This window comes from Eleutherodactylus coqui, chromosome 9 (assembly GCF_035609145.1).
Source record: "Eleutherodactylus coqui strain aEleCoq1 chromosome 9, aEleCoq1.hap1, whole genome shotgun sequence".
NCBI classification, from domain to species: domain Eukaryota; kingdom Metazoa; phylum Chordata; class Amphibia; order Anura; family Eleutherodactylidae; genus Eleutherodactylus; species Eleutherodactylus coqui.
The window spans coordinates 139,293,177-139,311,034 of NC_089845.1; the positions used below are offsets into that span (position 1 = coordinate 139,293,177).

The window sequence follows — 17,858 nt, forward strand, 5'->3', positions numbered from 1 at the left end:
CCACCACATATTGTACTCCATTTAGGTCATAAAAATAGGCTGATAAAATTTGTGTATATTTATTAAAAGTGCCAGAATTGGGAAACTTTTGAAAAAAATTGTTATTTTTTCACATTTTCAACTGTGATATCTCAAATATGTGCAATATGTAATATATATATTTCCATCTGTTTACTTTATTCTGGGTGCACATTTGAGAAACTTTAGGGTTTTTTTTTAACCATTTAGGAGACATACAAATTTATCATTACTTATCTACATTTTGAGGAACATTTTGTTTTCCTACACCAAGCCAAGATTGCAAAGGCTCATAGGTGTCACAATGATAGATACCCCCACAAATGACCCCATTTTACACCCCTTAATATATTCACTAAGGGGGGGTCAGGAGTATTTTGACCCCACAGTTTTTTGTTTCAGAAGTTAATGCAATTTAGAGGAGAAAAAAATAAAATTTCATATTTTTGCAAATATGTCATTTTAAAGATATTTTTTTCTATAGTGCCCAACAAAATGAGGACCTACACCCCAAAATAGATATCCCCGTTTGTCCTGTATTCAAAAGCATACCCATTGTGGCCCTAATCTTATGTCTGTATGCACAACAGGGCCCAAACCAAAAGGAGTAGCTGGTAGCTTTCAGAACAGACATTTTGCTTGAAGACGATTTAGACCCCATTGCCCAATTGTAGAGCCCTTGAGCAGCGAAAATGATGAAGAACCCCCACAAATGACCTCATTTTTTAAAACTAGGCCCCATAATGAATTAATCTAGTGGTGCACTACATATTTTGACCCCACAGTTTTTGAATAAATCTAAGCAAAGCAGAAGGGAAAAAAAGCACAATTTTCATTTTTTTTTAGCAATTACGTTATTTCAAAAACTGTTATTTTGCACAGCACACATAGGAATGAAGATTTTCACCCCGAAATGGATACTCCAGTTTGTTCCGTGTTCAGAAACATACCCATTGTGGCCCTGGTCATATGTCTTTATGCACAACAGGGCCCAAACCGAAAGGAGCGTTACACTTCAACTGTTTTTTAACTTTTACATGATTGCCATTATCCGTTGGAAAATGGCGATCATGTGACTGTGGACCACTCATCGCGGCTCTCAGTTACTGCTCCAAGCTCTTAGCCGGGAGCAAGGAGATTTAAAATTTCCTGGGCCCTCCCCAGCTTCTGTACTTCTGTCCACCATTTTGCCGACGGACACGTGTGTCAAAGTTAGGGAAAGGTCCGCGGTTAAAAAGCCCGTCGGGGGACATCGCCAGAGGCGTTAGGTAAGTAATTTCACCTCCACTCATGGATCGGATCTGTGACGGGAGATCAAATGTTTACATTTTTCTACTTTTATGCCTTTATCCATTGGATAGCACCGATCACTTGACTAGGGACCACGTACCGCCCTGGCAATCTGTGGCTTTTGCGCATGCATTTGCCATTTTGGCAATATGTGCATGTGCAGAAGCCAGGCTGAGGTCCACGGATAAATCCAGGGACCTTAGGTTTGTAATTTCATCTCCCCTCACGGATACGATGAAATGTAAACTTCTTAAACTTTTTTTTTCATCTTGTATCCAAGCTAGAGGCGGCCCATCAGGATACTAGAGCCTCCATGCCCATCCGTATCACATCTTATATACAAGCTAGAAATGGTACAACAGGGTACAAGAGCCTCCATGCCCGCCCGAATCACATCTTGTATCCAAGCTAGAGGTAGGCTCAACAAAGTACTAGAGCCTCCATGCTTGCCAGTATCATATCTTGTATCCTAGCTAGAGTCGGTACAACAGGGTACTAGAGCCTCCATGCCCCCTCCGTATCACATCTTGTATACAAGCTAGCGGTAGTACCGCAGGGTACTAGAGCCTCCATGCCTGACCGTATCACATCTTGAGGTTCCTAGCAGCACAGCTTCACAGGTTGGGGTAATTGAGCTGGCTGGGTGTGGTGTTCTCCAGCAGCCAATCCCCTTTAGTCTGCAGCACATATAAACCCAGCTCCTGTCAGTAGTTGAGGCTGGTCTTGTACTGTTTGGATGTATCTGTTTTGCTCCTACACAGATCTGTGTTTGCATATAGGTCTGTTGTGTCTCTCTGCTTCCCAAAGATGGTTTGGACACCTGTAGTCCTTGTCTGTAGCACATACAGCACCACTTTTCCCTTCCCCTGACAGGTGTGGCCTCCAAACATCTTATTTCTCGCCTGTGTGTCAACTGGTGGATCCCTAACACAGTGCCCTATGTCAGCACGGTGGCTGACTGTCTATTCCCACTGTATTAGGACACTTGGACTTGCTGTAGGGTTTCATCTATGTGCATGTGAGCTCTGGGTGGAGTCCGTGTGGTGTGCACTATATGTTGTAGTCTGCTGTAAACCAGTGTCTGTAAACCAGTGTCTGTTGTCTGTCTTGTATAGCTTGCTGTTTGACTTGTGTTCTGTTTGTCTGTGTTGCTGCAGCTTTCGGTGTGAACTGTGTCCAGTGCCAGTGTACTCCTGGTTAGTGTAGGGACTAGCGGTATAGCCAGGAGCCGTGAAGTGGCCCGCTAGCTTCCTCGTTTTGATCAAAATGTCAACTAATACCTGGTATTTATATTCAGTTTTACTATCTGCTATTAGTGTTTGCATTTTGGCTGCTGTATGCTCTGTGTGTCTTCTTGCTCTGTCCAGTTGTCCCTGTCATGTGGCATATTGGTGTCCTGTAGAGATGAGCGAACGTACTCGTCCGAGCTTGATACTCGTTCGAGTATTAGCGTGTTCGAGATGCTCGTTACTCAAGACGAGTACCACGCGATGTTCGAGTTACTTTCACTTTCATCTCTGAGACGTTAGCGCGCTTTTCTGGCCAATAGAAAGACAGGGAAGGCATTACAACTTCCCCCTGCGACGTTCAAGCCCTATACCACCCCCCTGCAGTGAGTGGCTGGCGAGATCAGGTGTCACCCGAGCATATAAATCGGCCCCTCCCGCGGCTCGCCACAGATGCATTCTGACATAGTTCAGGGAAAGTGCTGCTGGTGCCGGAGCTGCTATAGGGAGAGCGTTAGGAGTTATTTTAGGCTTCAAGAACCCCAACGGTCCTTCTTAGGGCCACATCTAACCGTGTGCAGTAGTGTGGAGGCTGCTTTCTGCAGTGTTGCACTTTTTTTTTTTTTGTATATCGGCCGTGCAGAGCATTGCGTCCTGCAGTAATTTTACATTGTCCAGGGCCAGTAGTGGTGAGGCAGGGACAGAAAACATATTTAGTGTATATAGGCAATGGGCCTTTCCAAAAACATTTGGGAAAAAAAATCTATTTGGGCTGCCTGTGACCATCCTCAGTGTACAGGGTCTCTGCTGGGGGTAGTTGTCCTAATTCATACACAGCCAGCTAAGTGTTACAGCAGGCTTGCGCAAAATCTTTCCTGGCTCTGTGTTGCCTGTTACATCACCGCTGTATTCCTGTCCACAGTGAAACAGTCTGCAGTAATTTTACATTGTCCAGGGTCAGTAGTGGTGAGGCAGGGACAGAAGACATATTTAGTGTATATAGACAGTGGGTCTTTCCAAAAACATTTGGGAAAAAAAATCTATTTGGGCTGCCTGTGACCGTCCTCAGTGTACAGGGTCTCTGCTGGGGGTAATTGTCCTAATTCATACGCAGCCAGCTAAGTGTTACAGCAGGCTTGCGCAAAATTCTTTCCTGGCTCTGCTGTGCGTTCCGTAAGCGAAGTCAGCCTCCAACCACAGGCCAATAAGCGGCACATTTAATTACAGCGTTCTGTTTCTGCACTACTGGTAATACAGCATGCTGAGGGGTAGGGGTAGGCCTAGAGGACGTGGACGCGGGCGAGGACGCGGAGGCCCAAGTCAGGGTGTGGGCACAGGCCGAGCCAGTGCGGTGGCCAGGGGTAGAGGCAGGGCCAGACCGAATAATCCACCAACTGTTTCCCAAAGCGCCTCCTCGTGCCATGCCACCCTGCAGAGGCCAAGGTGCTCTAAGGTGTGGCAGTTTTTCACAGAGACGCCTGACGACCGACGAACAGTGGTGTGCAACCTTTGTCGCGCCAAGATCAGCTGGGGAGCCACCACCACCAGCATGCGCAGGCATATGATGGCCAAGCACCCCACAAGGTGGGACGAAGGCCGTTCACCGCCTCCAGTTTGCACCACTGCCTCTCCCCCTGTGCCCCAACCTGCCACTGAGATCCAACCCTCCTCTGAGGACACAGGCACGAGTGCTCACCGGCCTGCACCCACACCCTCACCTCCGCTGTCCTCGGCCCCATCAAGCAATGTCTCTCAGCGCAGCGTCCAGACGTCGCTAGCGCAACTGTTTGAGCGCAAGCGCAAGTACGCTGCCACGCACCCGCACGCTCAAGCGTTAAACGTGCACATAGCCAAATTGATCAGCCTGGAGATGCTGCCGTGTAGGCTTGTGGAAACGGAGGCTTTCAAAAGCATGATGGCGGCGGCGGCCCCGCGCTACTCGGTTCCCAGTCGCCACTACTTTTCCCGATGTGCCGTCCCAGCCCTGCACGACCACGTCTCCCGCAACAGTGTACGCGCCCTCACCAACGCGGTTACTGCCAAGGTCCACTTAACAACGGACACGTGGACAAGCACAGGCGTGCAGGGCCACTATATCTCCCTGACGGCACATTGGGTGAATTTAGTGGAGGCTGGGACAGAGTCAGAGCCTGGGACCGCTCACGTCCTACCCACCCCCAGAATTGCGGGCCCCAGCTCGGTGCTGGTATCTGCGGCGGTGTACGTTTCCTCCACTAAACCACCCTACTCCTCCTCCAACGCAACCTCTGTCTCGCAATCAAGATGTGTCAGCAGCAACAGCACGTCGCCAGCAGTCGGTGTCGCGTGGCGTGGCAGCACAGCGGTGGGCAAGCGTCAGCAGGCCGTGCTGAAACTACTCAGCTTAGGAGAGAAGAGGCACACGGCCCACGTACTGCTGCAGGGTCTGACAGAGCAGACCGACCGCTGGCTTGCGCCGCTGAGCCTTCAACCGGGCATGGTCGCGTGTGACAACGGCCGTAACCTGGTGGCGGCTCTGCAGCTCGGCAGCCTCACGCACGTGCCATGCCTGGCCCATGTCTTTAATTTGGCGGTTCAGCGCTTTCTGAAAAGCTACCCACACTTGTCATACCTGCTCGGAAAGGTGCGCCGGGTCAGCCCACATTTCTGCAAGTCCCACACGGATGCTGCCACCCTGCGCACCCTGCAACATCGGTTTCATCTGCCAGTGCACCGACTGCTGTGCGACGTGCCCACACGGTGGAACTCTACGCTCCACATGTTGGCCAGACTCTATGAGCAGCGTAGAGCTATAGTGGAATACCAACTCCAACATGGGCGGCGTAGTGGGAGTCAGCCTCCTCAATTCTTTACAGAAGAGTGGGCCTGGTTGGCAGCCATCTGCCAGGTCCTTGGAAACTTTGAGGAGTCTACCCAGATGGTGAGCGGGGATGCTGCAATCATTAGCGTCACCATTCCTCTGCTATGCCTCTTGAGAAGTTCCCTGCAAAGCATAAAGGCAGACGCTTTGCACTTGGAAACGGAGGCGGGGGAAGACAGTATGTCGCTGGATAGTCAGAGCACCCTCATGTCTATATCTCAGCGCGTTGAGGAGGAGCATGAGGAGGAGGGGGAAGAGACAGCTTGGCCCACTGCTGAAGGTACCCATGCTGCTTGCCTGTCATCCTTTCAGTGTGTATAGCCGGAGGAGGATCCTGAAAGTGATCTTCCTAGTGAGGACAGCCATGTGTTGCGTACAGGTACCCTGGCACACATGGCTGACTTCATGTTGTTATGCCTTTCTCGAGACCCTCGCGTTACATGCATTCTGGCCACTACGGATTACTGGGTGTACACACTGCTCGACCCACGGTATAAGGAGAACCTTTCCACTCTCATACCTGAAGAGGAAAGGGGTTCGAGAGTGATGCTATACCACAGGACCCTGGCGGACAAACTGATGGTAACATTCCCGTCCGACAGCGCTAGTGGCAGAAGGTGCAGTTCCGAGGGCCAGGTAGCAGGGGAGGCGCAGAGATCAGGCAGCATGTACAGCGCAGGCAGGGGAACATTCTCCAAGGCTTTTGCCAGCTTTATGGCTCCCCAGCAAGACTGTGTCACCGCTCCCCAGTCAAGGCTGAGTTGGCGGGAGCACTGTAAAAGGATGGTGAGGGAGTACGTAGCCGATCGCACGACCGTCCTCGGTGACGCCTCTGCCCCCTACAACTACTGGGTGTCAAAGCTGGACACGTGGCCTGAACTCGCGCTGTATGCCCTGGAGGTGCTTGCTTGTCCTGCGGCTAGCGTCTTGCCAGAGAGGGTGTTTAGTGCAGCTGGGGGAATCATCACGGATAAGCGTACCCGCTTGTCAACCGACAGTGCCGACAGGCTTACACTCATCAAGATGAACAAAGCCTGGATTTCACCAGACTTCTCTTCTCCACCAGCGGACAGCAGCGATACCTAAGCAATATGTAGGCTGCACCCGCGGATGGAAGCATCGTTCTCTATCACCATCAAAAACGGGGACCTTTTTGCTTCATCAATCTGTGTATTCTATTCATCCTCCTCCTCCTGCTCCTCCTCCTGAAACCTGACGTAATCACGCCGAACGGGCAATTTTTCTTAGGCCCACAAGGCTCAGTCATATAATTTTTGTAAACAATTTTTATACGTTTCAATGCTCATTAAAGCGTTGAAACTTTCACCTGAACCAATTTTTATTTTAACTGGGCCGCCTCCAGGCCTAGTTACCAATTAAGCCACATTAACCAAAGCGATTAATGGGTTTCACCTGCCCTCTTGGTTGGGCATGGGCAATTTTTCTGAGGTACATTAGTACTGTTGGTACACCAATTTTTTGGGGCCCTCGCCTACAGTGTAATCCAATAAATTTTTTGCCCACCTGCATTAAAGCTGACGTTACATCAGCTGTGATGGGCAATGCAATGGGATATATTTATGTACCGCCGGTGGCTTCCTGGCACCCACCCATGCTGTGGGTCCACAGGGAGTTGTAACTGCATGTGTCCACTTCTAAAGAACCCCAGTCTGACTGGGGCATGCAGTGTGGGCCGAAACCCACCTGCATTTAATCGGACGTTACCTCAGCTGTGATGGGCACTGCAATGGGATACATTTATGTACAGCCAGTGGGTTCCAGGGAGCCACCCATGCTGTGGGTGCACACGGAATTCCCATTGCGGAGTTGTACCTGCCTGTGAATATTTATAAAAACCCCGGTCTGACTGGGGCATGCAGACACCTTGACAGAATGAATAGTGTGTGGCACATAGGTTCCCCATTGCTATGCCCACGTGTGCAGTTCCTGATGGCGGTGGCACAGGATTCTATTTCTCACTGCTTCTGTACAGCATTGTGGGCTATCGTCCTGCCCCTTTTAAAGAGGGTCGCTGCCTAGCCGTGCCAACCCTCTGCAGTGTGTGCCTGCGGTTCCTCCTCATGGAAGACGCACTTATAAATAGACATGAAGGTGGTGTGGCATGAGTGCAGCTGAAGGCTGCGCAGGGACACTTTGGTGTGCGCTGTGGACACTGGGTCGTGCGGGGGGGGGGGAGGGTTGGGCAGCATGTAACCCAGGAGAAGTGGCAGCGGAGTGTCATGCAGGTAGTGATTGTGCTTTGTTGGAGGTAGTGTGGTGCTTAGCTAAGGTATGCATTGCTAATGAGGGCTTTTCAGAAGTAAAAGTTGTTGGGAGGGGGGGGGGGGCACTCTTGCCGCTATCGTGGCTTAATAGTGGGACCTGGGAACTTGAGATGCAGCCCAACATGTAGCCCCTCGCCTGCCCTATCCGTTTCTGTGTCGTTCCCATCACTTTCTTGAATTGCCCAGATTTTCACAAATGAAAACCTTAGCGAGCATCGGCGATATACAAAAATGCTCGGGTCGCCCATTGACTTCAATGGGGTTCGTTACTCGAAACGAACCCTCGAGCATCGCGCTAATTTCGTCCCGAGTAACGAGCACCTGAGCTTTTTGGTGCTCGCTCATCTCTAGTGTCCTGCTCTAGTTGCGTGCTTTCTAGGAGCAGCTAGGGCCCAGATCCGAAGACCGCTTGGCCGCCCTTTATCGGGGCGATGTCCCCACTCAGGTAGGGCCATGTCATCCTCCCCTGTAGCACAGGGCTAGTTGTCTGAAACCTGTGTGTATTTGTCCCTTGGTCACGATCGTGTGGGCCCCGTGCTTAGTTTGCCTATGCGATTGTAACAGTATCCAACCTAGAGGCGGTACAACAGGGTACTAAAGCTTCCCTACAAGGGGTCAGTTCTCCCTAATAAATTCTTCTTTTGCTGTGATATTGTAATCACTTACCTAAATCAACCTTACAATCAATTATATAATATTTCCCTCGATTCCGACAACTTTTTCTAGATACTTGATTTTTTTGACAATGAGCATGTATGAAGGGCTTTACAATACCAGATTTATTTTTTCAGTTGCACTTTTGTCTGCTCGTTAAGCACAGTACTACCTTACAAATCATTATCTGAAAACAACTTCACCAGGCAGAAAATTTATTAGAAACGTAACTGGGAAAAGAGGTCTTAATGTACTTGGGTGAAATCATTTGTTTTTCATGGTCCTAGCAGTGCTGTTCTGCCAGATGCTATCTACTATGTTTACCTTGCACACCTTGAGCAGATGTTTAGAGTGACTTTTGCTTGAGGTTCCGTGGTGTAGGTGCTACGACCTTGGCTAAATTTACTTCCAGATGGCATGAGGCTGGTAACACCTTCCATACGAAGATCATCAAGGTCTTCTGGAATATAAACAACCAAGGATACATTACAACGATGCCTTATTATAGCCTGTTTCGATATAATATTTTCCATCAGCAATCATTTGGACATTTAATCATGATTATTTGTATTCAGGCAACATACTGCGCATACAGCAATTCAACAAAAATTAACTAAAAACATAAATATAGAGTCAATTCCGCCCATTTAATGCTTTCAATTCATAGTTATTGTTACAAGGCTTGTATAAAGAGTCAAAAAATTGACTTGCAGGAAAGCTGTCTTCCAATAGGTGGCACTGTGGAGGTATTATTCCATCTCCCTTATTTGCACATTACCCAGAGGAGCATGAATGGACCTACAAGTCTCCTCACTCACTTCCCTTCTAAGTGCTGTCCCTAAGGAGGAAAGATAGCGTTCCTGACCATCACATAATGACAGCATGTTAGTCCTAGGATATCATCAAACAGGAGAGAGGACCAGCACACACGAAACTTTGCAAAAAATAGTCTTCTTTATTCCCCAGTACAATGCATAAAAACTGCGACGTTTGGACCAAATAAAATAGGTCTTTGTCAAACATGTTAGTCCTAAGTGGGATCACAATATCAGCTGTCTGATATATATAGGAGCGGTAAAGTGTTATCTCACTATACTATGAATCTGCAACACATTATTTCCGAGCAGACACTTCTAAACTATAGAGGATGCAAGGGATGCGGTTGCACCTGGGCCCAGGAGCCTAAGGGGGCCCATAAGGCCTCTCTTCTTTATATAGGGAGCCCAGTACTATGAATAAAGCATTATAGCTGGGGGCCCCTGTTACAGATTTTGCATTGGGGCCCAGGAGCTAAGTTACTCCTCTGCCTGCGAGCATTCTAGTGAAGCACTGCCAACACTACCTGTGCCCAGGGGTTGAGTCTGATGACCCCTCCCTACAAGAAGCCCGATAATGGGACGTCACTATTCAACAAGTGTCCCCTAGCAAGCTGATGACGAAAAAGCAAGCAGTCAGCTCACCCGTCTATGGAACTTCAAAGCCCACTTTAGTTGTGTATATTGCAGATGGAGAGCACGGATTCCCAGTGGACGCAAGACACAAGTCAAACTCCAAGGAAAATAAGTGTAAAATCTAGTACCCTAAATACACCTATCAATATAAAACGTCCTCATTGAACCCTGATTGAGGGTGTGTTCACATGTCGCAGAAACGCTGTGGTTTTTCTGCAGCGGAACCACAGCAGATTTACTACTGTTACTGTACTGTAACTCGGGAGGGGTAACATCTCTCCTTAGGGAGAGCACCAAGAAGGTGAGTGGGGAGACTTATAGGGCTATCCATGTTCCTCTGGGTAATATGCAAATAAGGGAAATGGAACAATACCTTTGCATCACCACCTATTGGATGGCAGCATTCCTTCAAATCAATGCTTGACCCTTTGTGCAGGTCTGTAGAGCAATGATTGAAAATTCCGCAACAAAACCACAGTATTTTTGCAACATGTAAACAAAAATTGTTTCAAAGGCATAACTGCAAATCACCTATGTGTTTCAAGCATTACCGCTCTAACGCACGGCCACAAGTAAGAGCGGTAACACTTGAAATGCACAGATACTTATCTTTAGCTATGCCACTGAAACTATTTTGAATCATGCTTCAATTAAAATAAAGAAGTTTTATAGCGGTGCTAGATTTTACATGTGTTCCCCTTGAGCAAAGGAGCCTGTGACAAAAAATGTAGCATCGACTGCCTTGAGCCATGCAGTAGTGACCTCATGTGCACGTTGTGCTAGTCATTTTAGAGGTCCCCATCCAAGAAAAAGAAAAAAAAAAAAAAATATATATATATATACACACACACACACACGGCAATACATATATCTCCAGGAGCTACAAGTCTCAGAGTGTCCTGCAGCCCTCACAGCCACCTACACATATATACAATATGCAGCTTTCTTATTGACACAGACACAGGGCGCTATCTTCGGATCTCACACAGCATAATATTGTACATTATCAGCACCTGACCAAACCAAAGTACAGGTAACCTCTTCCCTCATCTAGCCATCTGAAACTCACGTAGCAATGCTGTCACAGATGGGAGAGAGGAGAATTGGGAAGACCCAAATCAATCCCGCCTCTATCACCAATTTGTCACGGATTGATAAACCTGAGGGCTCTCACCGGTGCGAACACTTGTCATGGCAGAGCCTCAATCGATCACTCTAGCGGGATTGCAAGCACAGAGTCGTTAGAATACAGGTGGATTTGTACCTAGATTTCCAAGGCTCCTGCATGCATGCAGAACGAAAGTACCAATCACCCCCTGATCCGGTCCAATGCCTCCAGCACTCTACAATACCCACACACACTCGCTGCTACCACCAGCTTTTTTTTCCAGGTACGTTGGAACCCAGACTTATGAATTATTAACACAATCTTCGGAGTTAGGGTTTGTTTTAAAACAGACAAGGTTTGACCAATAAATTGCAGATTTATTCTAAAAAAGACTAGCAAATTATATATATATATATATATATATATATATATATATATATATATATATTCAGAAAAAAGGTGTTACAGTGGAGATAAGGTTTACAGGTATACACAACAAATAGTACTTAAAATAAAACAGAGATAACGAAAGATACCAGATTTGGAATGTTCGGCCCAAGGTTCTGATTGTGCAATGTCACTGGAACAAACAAGAAAGTTTGTATGCCGTACCCTACGAAAGTCTGACACCTGCCTTCTCTGACTCTTCAGTTTTTCAGAACAAACCTGCCTCCGCCCCTTGTGAGGTCATTCAGAGAAGGATGAGGTAAATGCATATGTACCTGTGCAAAAAAATAATTCCCCATTTCAGCCATATCTCCGCAGGAGATCCTCCGATCGAGAATATATGCCTGGCATATTTCTGGTCATGATTTTATCTACTCAGTGATATCAAACGTGACACGGAAATTATAACCAGGTACGTGGATACGCTGTTTGGGGGTGTTCTGGGGCTCATACTTAAACGTGTTTAGATGCGTTTTATTCAGCTGGCCCGCCTTATTCCAAAAATATCATTCATATAGGGCTAGGACCTTCACACAACCAATAATCCTTATTAAAAGATTTTCCCCTAATTTGAATTCTGGACCTACAGCATCTGAAATACCAGCTCCTAGGTGAATGATTTTCCTTAGACTTTTTTAACAAGCAACTGGTCACACAATGTGGTGTCCTCATGCTAATTCTAAACCACAGGGACAGGTGGGGAAGAAGAAAGAAAGGGGAAATGCAAATATTCAAAAGGCAGGGGGGAAAGAGAAACTTATAACTGCATTCTAACTGCTCAAGGCCTGGATGAGATATCACAGTGGTACAAAAATGGATGACACATGCAGACAAAATCCAGTCCAAAAAAAGAGTTGTCCCAGCAGCATGCAAAATCTATCCACCAGGGTGAGGCTATCAAATCTCTACATGCAGCACCACTATAAGAAAATCTGAGCCACGATTCCCAAGAGATCCACAGAAAGAATAGAGGTTCCATCAGCATATAGGGTGCAAAAACATTGCTTTTTAAATGAACATAGAGAAATAAAGGATGATTTTGCACCATAACATGCAGCCAAAATGGCGAACGCTCAATCAGTCTCTATATCACAAATGCTATTAACTTGGTGAGAATAGCCCACAAAGGGATGCAAAAATCTGGCATCGGAGAAGGGAAGATATGTGCAGAGCTCCCTTCCAGGATGTTTCAGAAGCATCTGTGACATTTGACAACTTTTCCAGGAGTATGGGAGGTTTCTTCTTTTTCCAGAAGCCTCTTGGACATTTTTAGAGAGTTGGAAAGTATGTGGCTCGGGGGCCATATTTGGCCCACAATGCCATTCTGTGTAGCCCCAATCATCTAGACACAGAAATATCTATGCATGGCTGCTCACATGTACTTTCTATGTCAGGCTGAAGAGCGCTACATACTAAAAAGTGAAAGTGGAAATGTTTTTTTCCACTATGCGATCCAGCGATCACGTGACCACCAGGTGCCCTCTGTCACAAGAGAGTGGAAGGGTCTTAGCAGACCCTGATCAGCTTTGTTAGTGACTAATGTTACTACAGGGGATGTTTCCCCTGTAACTGGGGCTCCTATGGATGCCCTAGCTATAGTGGAAAGGTACGAAATAAAAAAAAGACAATGTGAATGTCCCCCAGAGGTCTTATATGATGTAATTGGGGTTACAGGTGTTAAATAGTTACAAAAATAAGTAAAAAGAAAATTACAGAATAAAATAAAAATATTTGTAAAAAAGAAAATAACCCACCGCCAACGCCAACCAAAACCGTCGCCATATGTGTCCTGTAATCCAAAACTATACATATCAAAACATCCGTAAGAAAATGAGGAACCCATTCCAGTACATTATTTTAGCGTAAATATACTGATTTTAAAAGTAAACAACTATAAATAAGTTAAAAAAAAATCTTTTTTTTAGCTTTTTACCCATAATAAAAGTAAAAAACGGGGGGGGGAGTCATTAAAAAATAGCCCTAAATGTCATGGGAAAAAATGCTATAACAATTATTTTGGAAGCTGAATAAAAAAAAAAAATAAGGCAATAAAACCACCACATGGGTAAAATCCCTAAAAACTGTCTAGCCCTTTAAGACCAAAACACCCTGGTCCTTAAGGCGTTAACTACGCAGCCTTATGGGATTGAGTGATGTTTTGCTACATAATTGAGGAGATTTCCCATTCAGGCATCTTGGAAATCTGGTTGACGAGTCCCATCAAATCTGTAATAACAACATATGCAATATCATCCAGCTTTCCTAAACACATACCTAAATAAACAATGCCGAAACAAAGTTACCAGCTAGTCCAGAAGAGGAAAGCGATGCAACGATGTGAGTCTACAAGCCATTTTTTAGGGTCAAACTGAAAGGGTCAAAAGAGCTTTTTTTTATTTACTACCCTTATACAAACAGCAGCTTTACCGCCACCCCACAAATGCACAAAACAATGGCCGAAAAAACTGAAATTCAGTCAACGAATCCGCTAGTTATTTGCCGTCTCAGCCCACATTATGCATAGAGATCACAGAATGTGGACGGCTCTTGATGGATTACTTGATAATTTGTTGTTCCTAACACAACTGCTCTTCAGCTAAGGCAGAAGAAAGATTCTTAAAAAGTTTATAAGAAAGTCCAGAAATCTAGACCGGTATAAAGAGCTAAAACGGGAAAGGCCGCTAATGAACAAAAACAAATAAAAACCAAAAAACTCCGCATTCTATAGCTAAAAACAATCTAAATCACAACTGTCCTTTAAGGAATTGTGAGGCTCCTGAAAGGGATTGTGAGCTCCTCTTTTCACAGCATATAAGATATCCTCTGGACCTGTGCCCTCGGCAGCTATATGAATGTCTCCAAACCACGTCACCTTGGTAACCTATCGCCATGCATCGTGAGTGCCCTCTTCTCAACACTACTGAACAAGGAATCTTTTGGCAATACCAGTTTCCCATGCTTCTCTATCAATTGAAATGACCTGGCTTTTTGACAGACACTGTTTAATTATGAATGGGCCCTGAGACTTCTTTAAGACACGACAATCCTGTTACCTTCCACTTGCACCAAAAAGGGATAAAAAAAGGCCGCACTTTTCATCTATGTTTACTCGTCCGCGGGCATTAGATTTATACCAGTTTGCATTTTTTTTGTTGGATTGGTAAATATAAAATTACAATTTCCAACATAAAACACAATCATGTTTGGGGGGGGGGGGGGGGTTGCTTATGGTTAGCTGAGAAAAGTTGCAGCGTACGTTGTAAACATACAAATTGCATCGGTGAGACCCTCTGTATGGTGTGTTGCTGACAGCAGGAGAAAAGATAATCCAGGTCCCCGACAGGAAGATTCTAAGCACTGAGTACAGCTGACAGTCTCTGGGGGGTTTTCAGTCTAAAATTCACGTCAAGAAATAAGAAAACTGTAAATAACCAAGATGTCTTCATGATATGTTAGCTATAGTTACATAAAGATAATAGCCGTTCCCACTAAAGTGACCCATGATTCACAGAACCCGGGTCTACAGGTTTTAGAATTTTATGTGTTAAAAATACTCAAGGTCAGGAGGAGGGTCATGTATCCTTAAGGAGAGCACCCAAAAAGTGTGTGGAGACACCTAGGGGGTAAGCTGTTTGGGGGATGGTATAGTCTCTCCCCAAGGAGAGCACCTAAGAGAGGTGTGGGGACACCTAAAAGGTAAATAAGGAGACTTATAAGGCCATGTTAGCTCCTCTGGGTAATTTATGCAAATGAGAAAGATAGAAAAATACCTCTGCAACTCCACCTATTGGATGGCAGCATTCCTTCAAATCAAAGTGACTTTATAACAAGTCTTTACAATGATTGAGAATAGGAAACCAAGCCAGAAAATCATGCACAGACAGCTGTTTCGGGGTGCAGAGGTATTTTTCCATCTTCCTTATTTGCAAAAAATACTCAAGCATGCGGGGTCCCAGAACCTTTGTAGGGAGACTCGTGGGATTACTAACATCCATGGTCTCTCTCTCGATATCATTTTTTCACGAAAACAAGGGTAACGTTTCTGCTGTAATTGACCCAGAGATGAACCAATGTCACTGTTGTTGTGGGGGAAGATTTTACCCCGAGGTATAAAACTGTGTCGATGGGGTGATTGAAGGAGGAACGAGCAGATGATCGGTGAGTGGGCTTTAAAACTTGGTCTTGCTCAGACCTTTGACTTTGTGTTAGAACTGCCCCATGCTTCCTAAATATTGTTTGTGATTATATTTGGTGTTATGGCTTTTATTAGACGGGGAGGCTGATCACTCATGAAAATGAATGGATATTTGGTGACTGCTTGGCTTGAGTTTATGGTTACGTTGGGTAAGTTAATTTGCATTGACATGGTTGTATTTAAAGCAAATCATACTGGTTTATGCTATACTTTTAACCCTTTTCAATCCACTGTCTGAAGTCTAAAGACATTATGATTTAAGGCTGTACAGCTCCGATGTTGGAAGACATCCGCCAGGGTTTTCTTACTGTTTATTGCCAGCCTCTCTGCTGTCGGAGCCTATCCAACGTGCCACCTCATGCAGTACTGGTTTTAGCCAGTAGATAGCGCTGTTTTATAACAGCAGAAAAAGAGTAAGGCTCCTAGGAAATCCAGGAAACAATTTGGATTGGAAAGGGTTAATAAAGGCCATGGTCAACTTTATTTGCCTCGAAAATCTTTCTTATGTGTTAGTTAATTGCAGTTTAGCTATGGTCGAAAGGTGTTATGTTGCGTGACCCATGGGAAATTATGCTTAAAAAGACTACATTGGCAGAAAGAGCCCAATACCCTCAATTGGCATATGGAATATCTAACAAGCTTCCTTTGACCTAAGGGTCAGAAGGGTCATTTAATGGGGGCAAATACCCCTGGTAACTCTCATTTGGGCACCTATAAGATGTCCTAATGTCATGGGAGCTGCCAGTGGACAGTTTTGCTTTTAAACTAAAGCATTATAAATAAAGATGAGCGAGTATACTCGCTAAAGGCAACTGCTCGAGCGAGCATTGCCTTTAGCGAGTACATGCCCACTCGAGACGAAAGGTTCGGGTGTCGGCGGCGGGCAGGGAGCTGCGGGGGAGAGTGGGGCGGAACAGAGGGGAGATCTCTCTCTCCCTCTCTTCCCCCCGCTCCCTCCTGCTGACTGCTACTCACCACTCCCCCGCGACGGCACCCGAACCTTCTGTCTCAAGCGGGCAAGTACTCGATAAAGGCAATGCTCGCTCGAGCAATTGCCTTTAGCGAGTATACTCGCTCATCTCTAATTATAAATGTAGAGACATATGGAACACAAATTCCCATTCCTCCGTTCTGTCATGATGGGTACTGACGCTGATTTCTGTCCATCCCAAAGAATAGAGTTCCTTGACTGCTTGTTTTCTTTCCCCTATAGTCAACAGCGGCGTCACAACAGATCATTTTGTGTCCTTTATATCCCAACTGAACACCTGGTACCTGCCAGGATTGGTGGTGGGGCTCTGAACCGATGTAGCAGCCAATGGAATGGTCTACCAAAAGGCTTTTCTTAATGTTCTACTGGATAAGCATAACCATATCAGGTTAGTGTTTCTACTGCTGAGTATCTGAGTCCCACCTTTGACAACATCACCCTATGGAGCGTCCCACTTCTTGCCTTTTTGTTTTAGTCCATTAAAAAAAATTGAGAATTTCAGTTTCATCCCAATTTACATAATGGCTTGTGGCCAATGTGTAAATATTAAAGTGACCCTCTGGGCCTGGACAGACAACGATGGACACACCACTTCTCGGACTACAAGGTGTACACTGTGTATTAGTATGCATCAATAATCTTATACACTATACCTGCTTTGATTGACCAGTGCTGTCTACATGAGCGGCGCTGACCAGTCAGATGAACATGCTGTGTCTTAGACTACCAATGCATACTAATGCAAAGTGTGTATCAGGTAGTCAGAGAAGCTGTGCTTCCATCTTTGATGTCCAGGGCAGAAGGTCACTTTAAGAAATATGTGAAAACTGAACAACCATAAGGAATACGCTTTCAATTTTAATTATTTTGAAACGGCGCACAGTCATAGGTTATTATACCATATTATACATTGGTTTTATTATAGTAATTGCCCAAAAGTGATCAACAAGCAATACGTATCATGGCCATTCACACTTTATAAATTTTGTTCATTTTTGAGTATGCATAGATTTTTCATTAAAAAAATACTTATTTTCATTAACATTGCTCGAACTTTAGAATGTGTGAGCTCTACTCATGCAAAAGTGCTAGGAAAACAGGTGTGAAGCCAAATATGACAAGTTCTTTTTAATAGTTCCCAAAAAAGCCCAGCACTTAAGATTAGGGTCATAAAAATAGGTGCTTGGAAGAATTAAGGAACCGCATTGTGAAGGATTTGTGGCAGAATAGAATAGTCCCAATTACAGTACAAGCCATTATTGTTACAGTGTAGCTTTTCTTTATTATTAGCTCACATCTTATTGGGTATCTTATTATTCAGTCTTTACTTTGA

General features: G+C 45.4%; 1 protein-coding gene across 3 annotated transcripts in view; it reads right to left on the minus strand.

Annotated features, from left to right (window-relative positions):
- Positions 1-17,858, minus strand: part of C9H8orf34 (chromosome 9 C8orf34 homolog) — a 311,372-nt gene that overhangs the window by 151,546 nt on the left and 141,968 nt on the right. For all 3 annotated transcript variants that reach the window (XM_066578559.1, XM_066578558.1, XM_066578560.1), the window contains exon 8: positions 8,658-8,793. In XM_066578559.1, the coding sequence (XP_066434656.1) occupies positions 8,658-8,793 (136 nt within the window). The remainder of the gene's footprint in view (positions 1-8,657; positions 8,794-17,858) is intronic.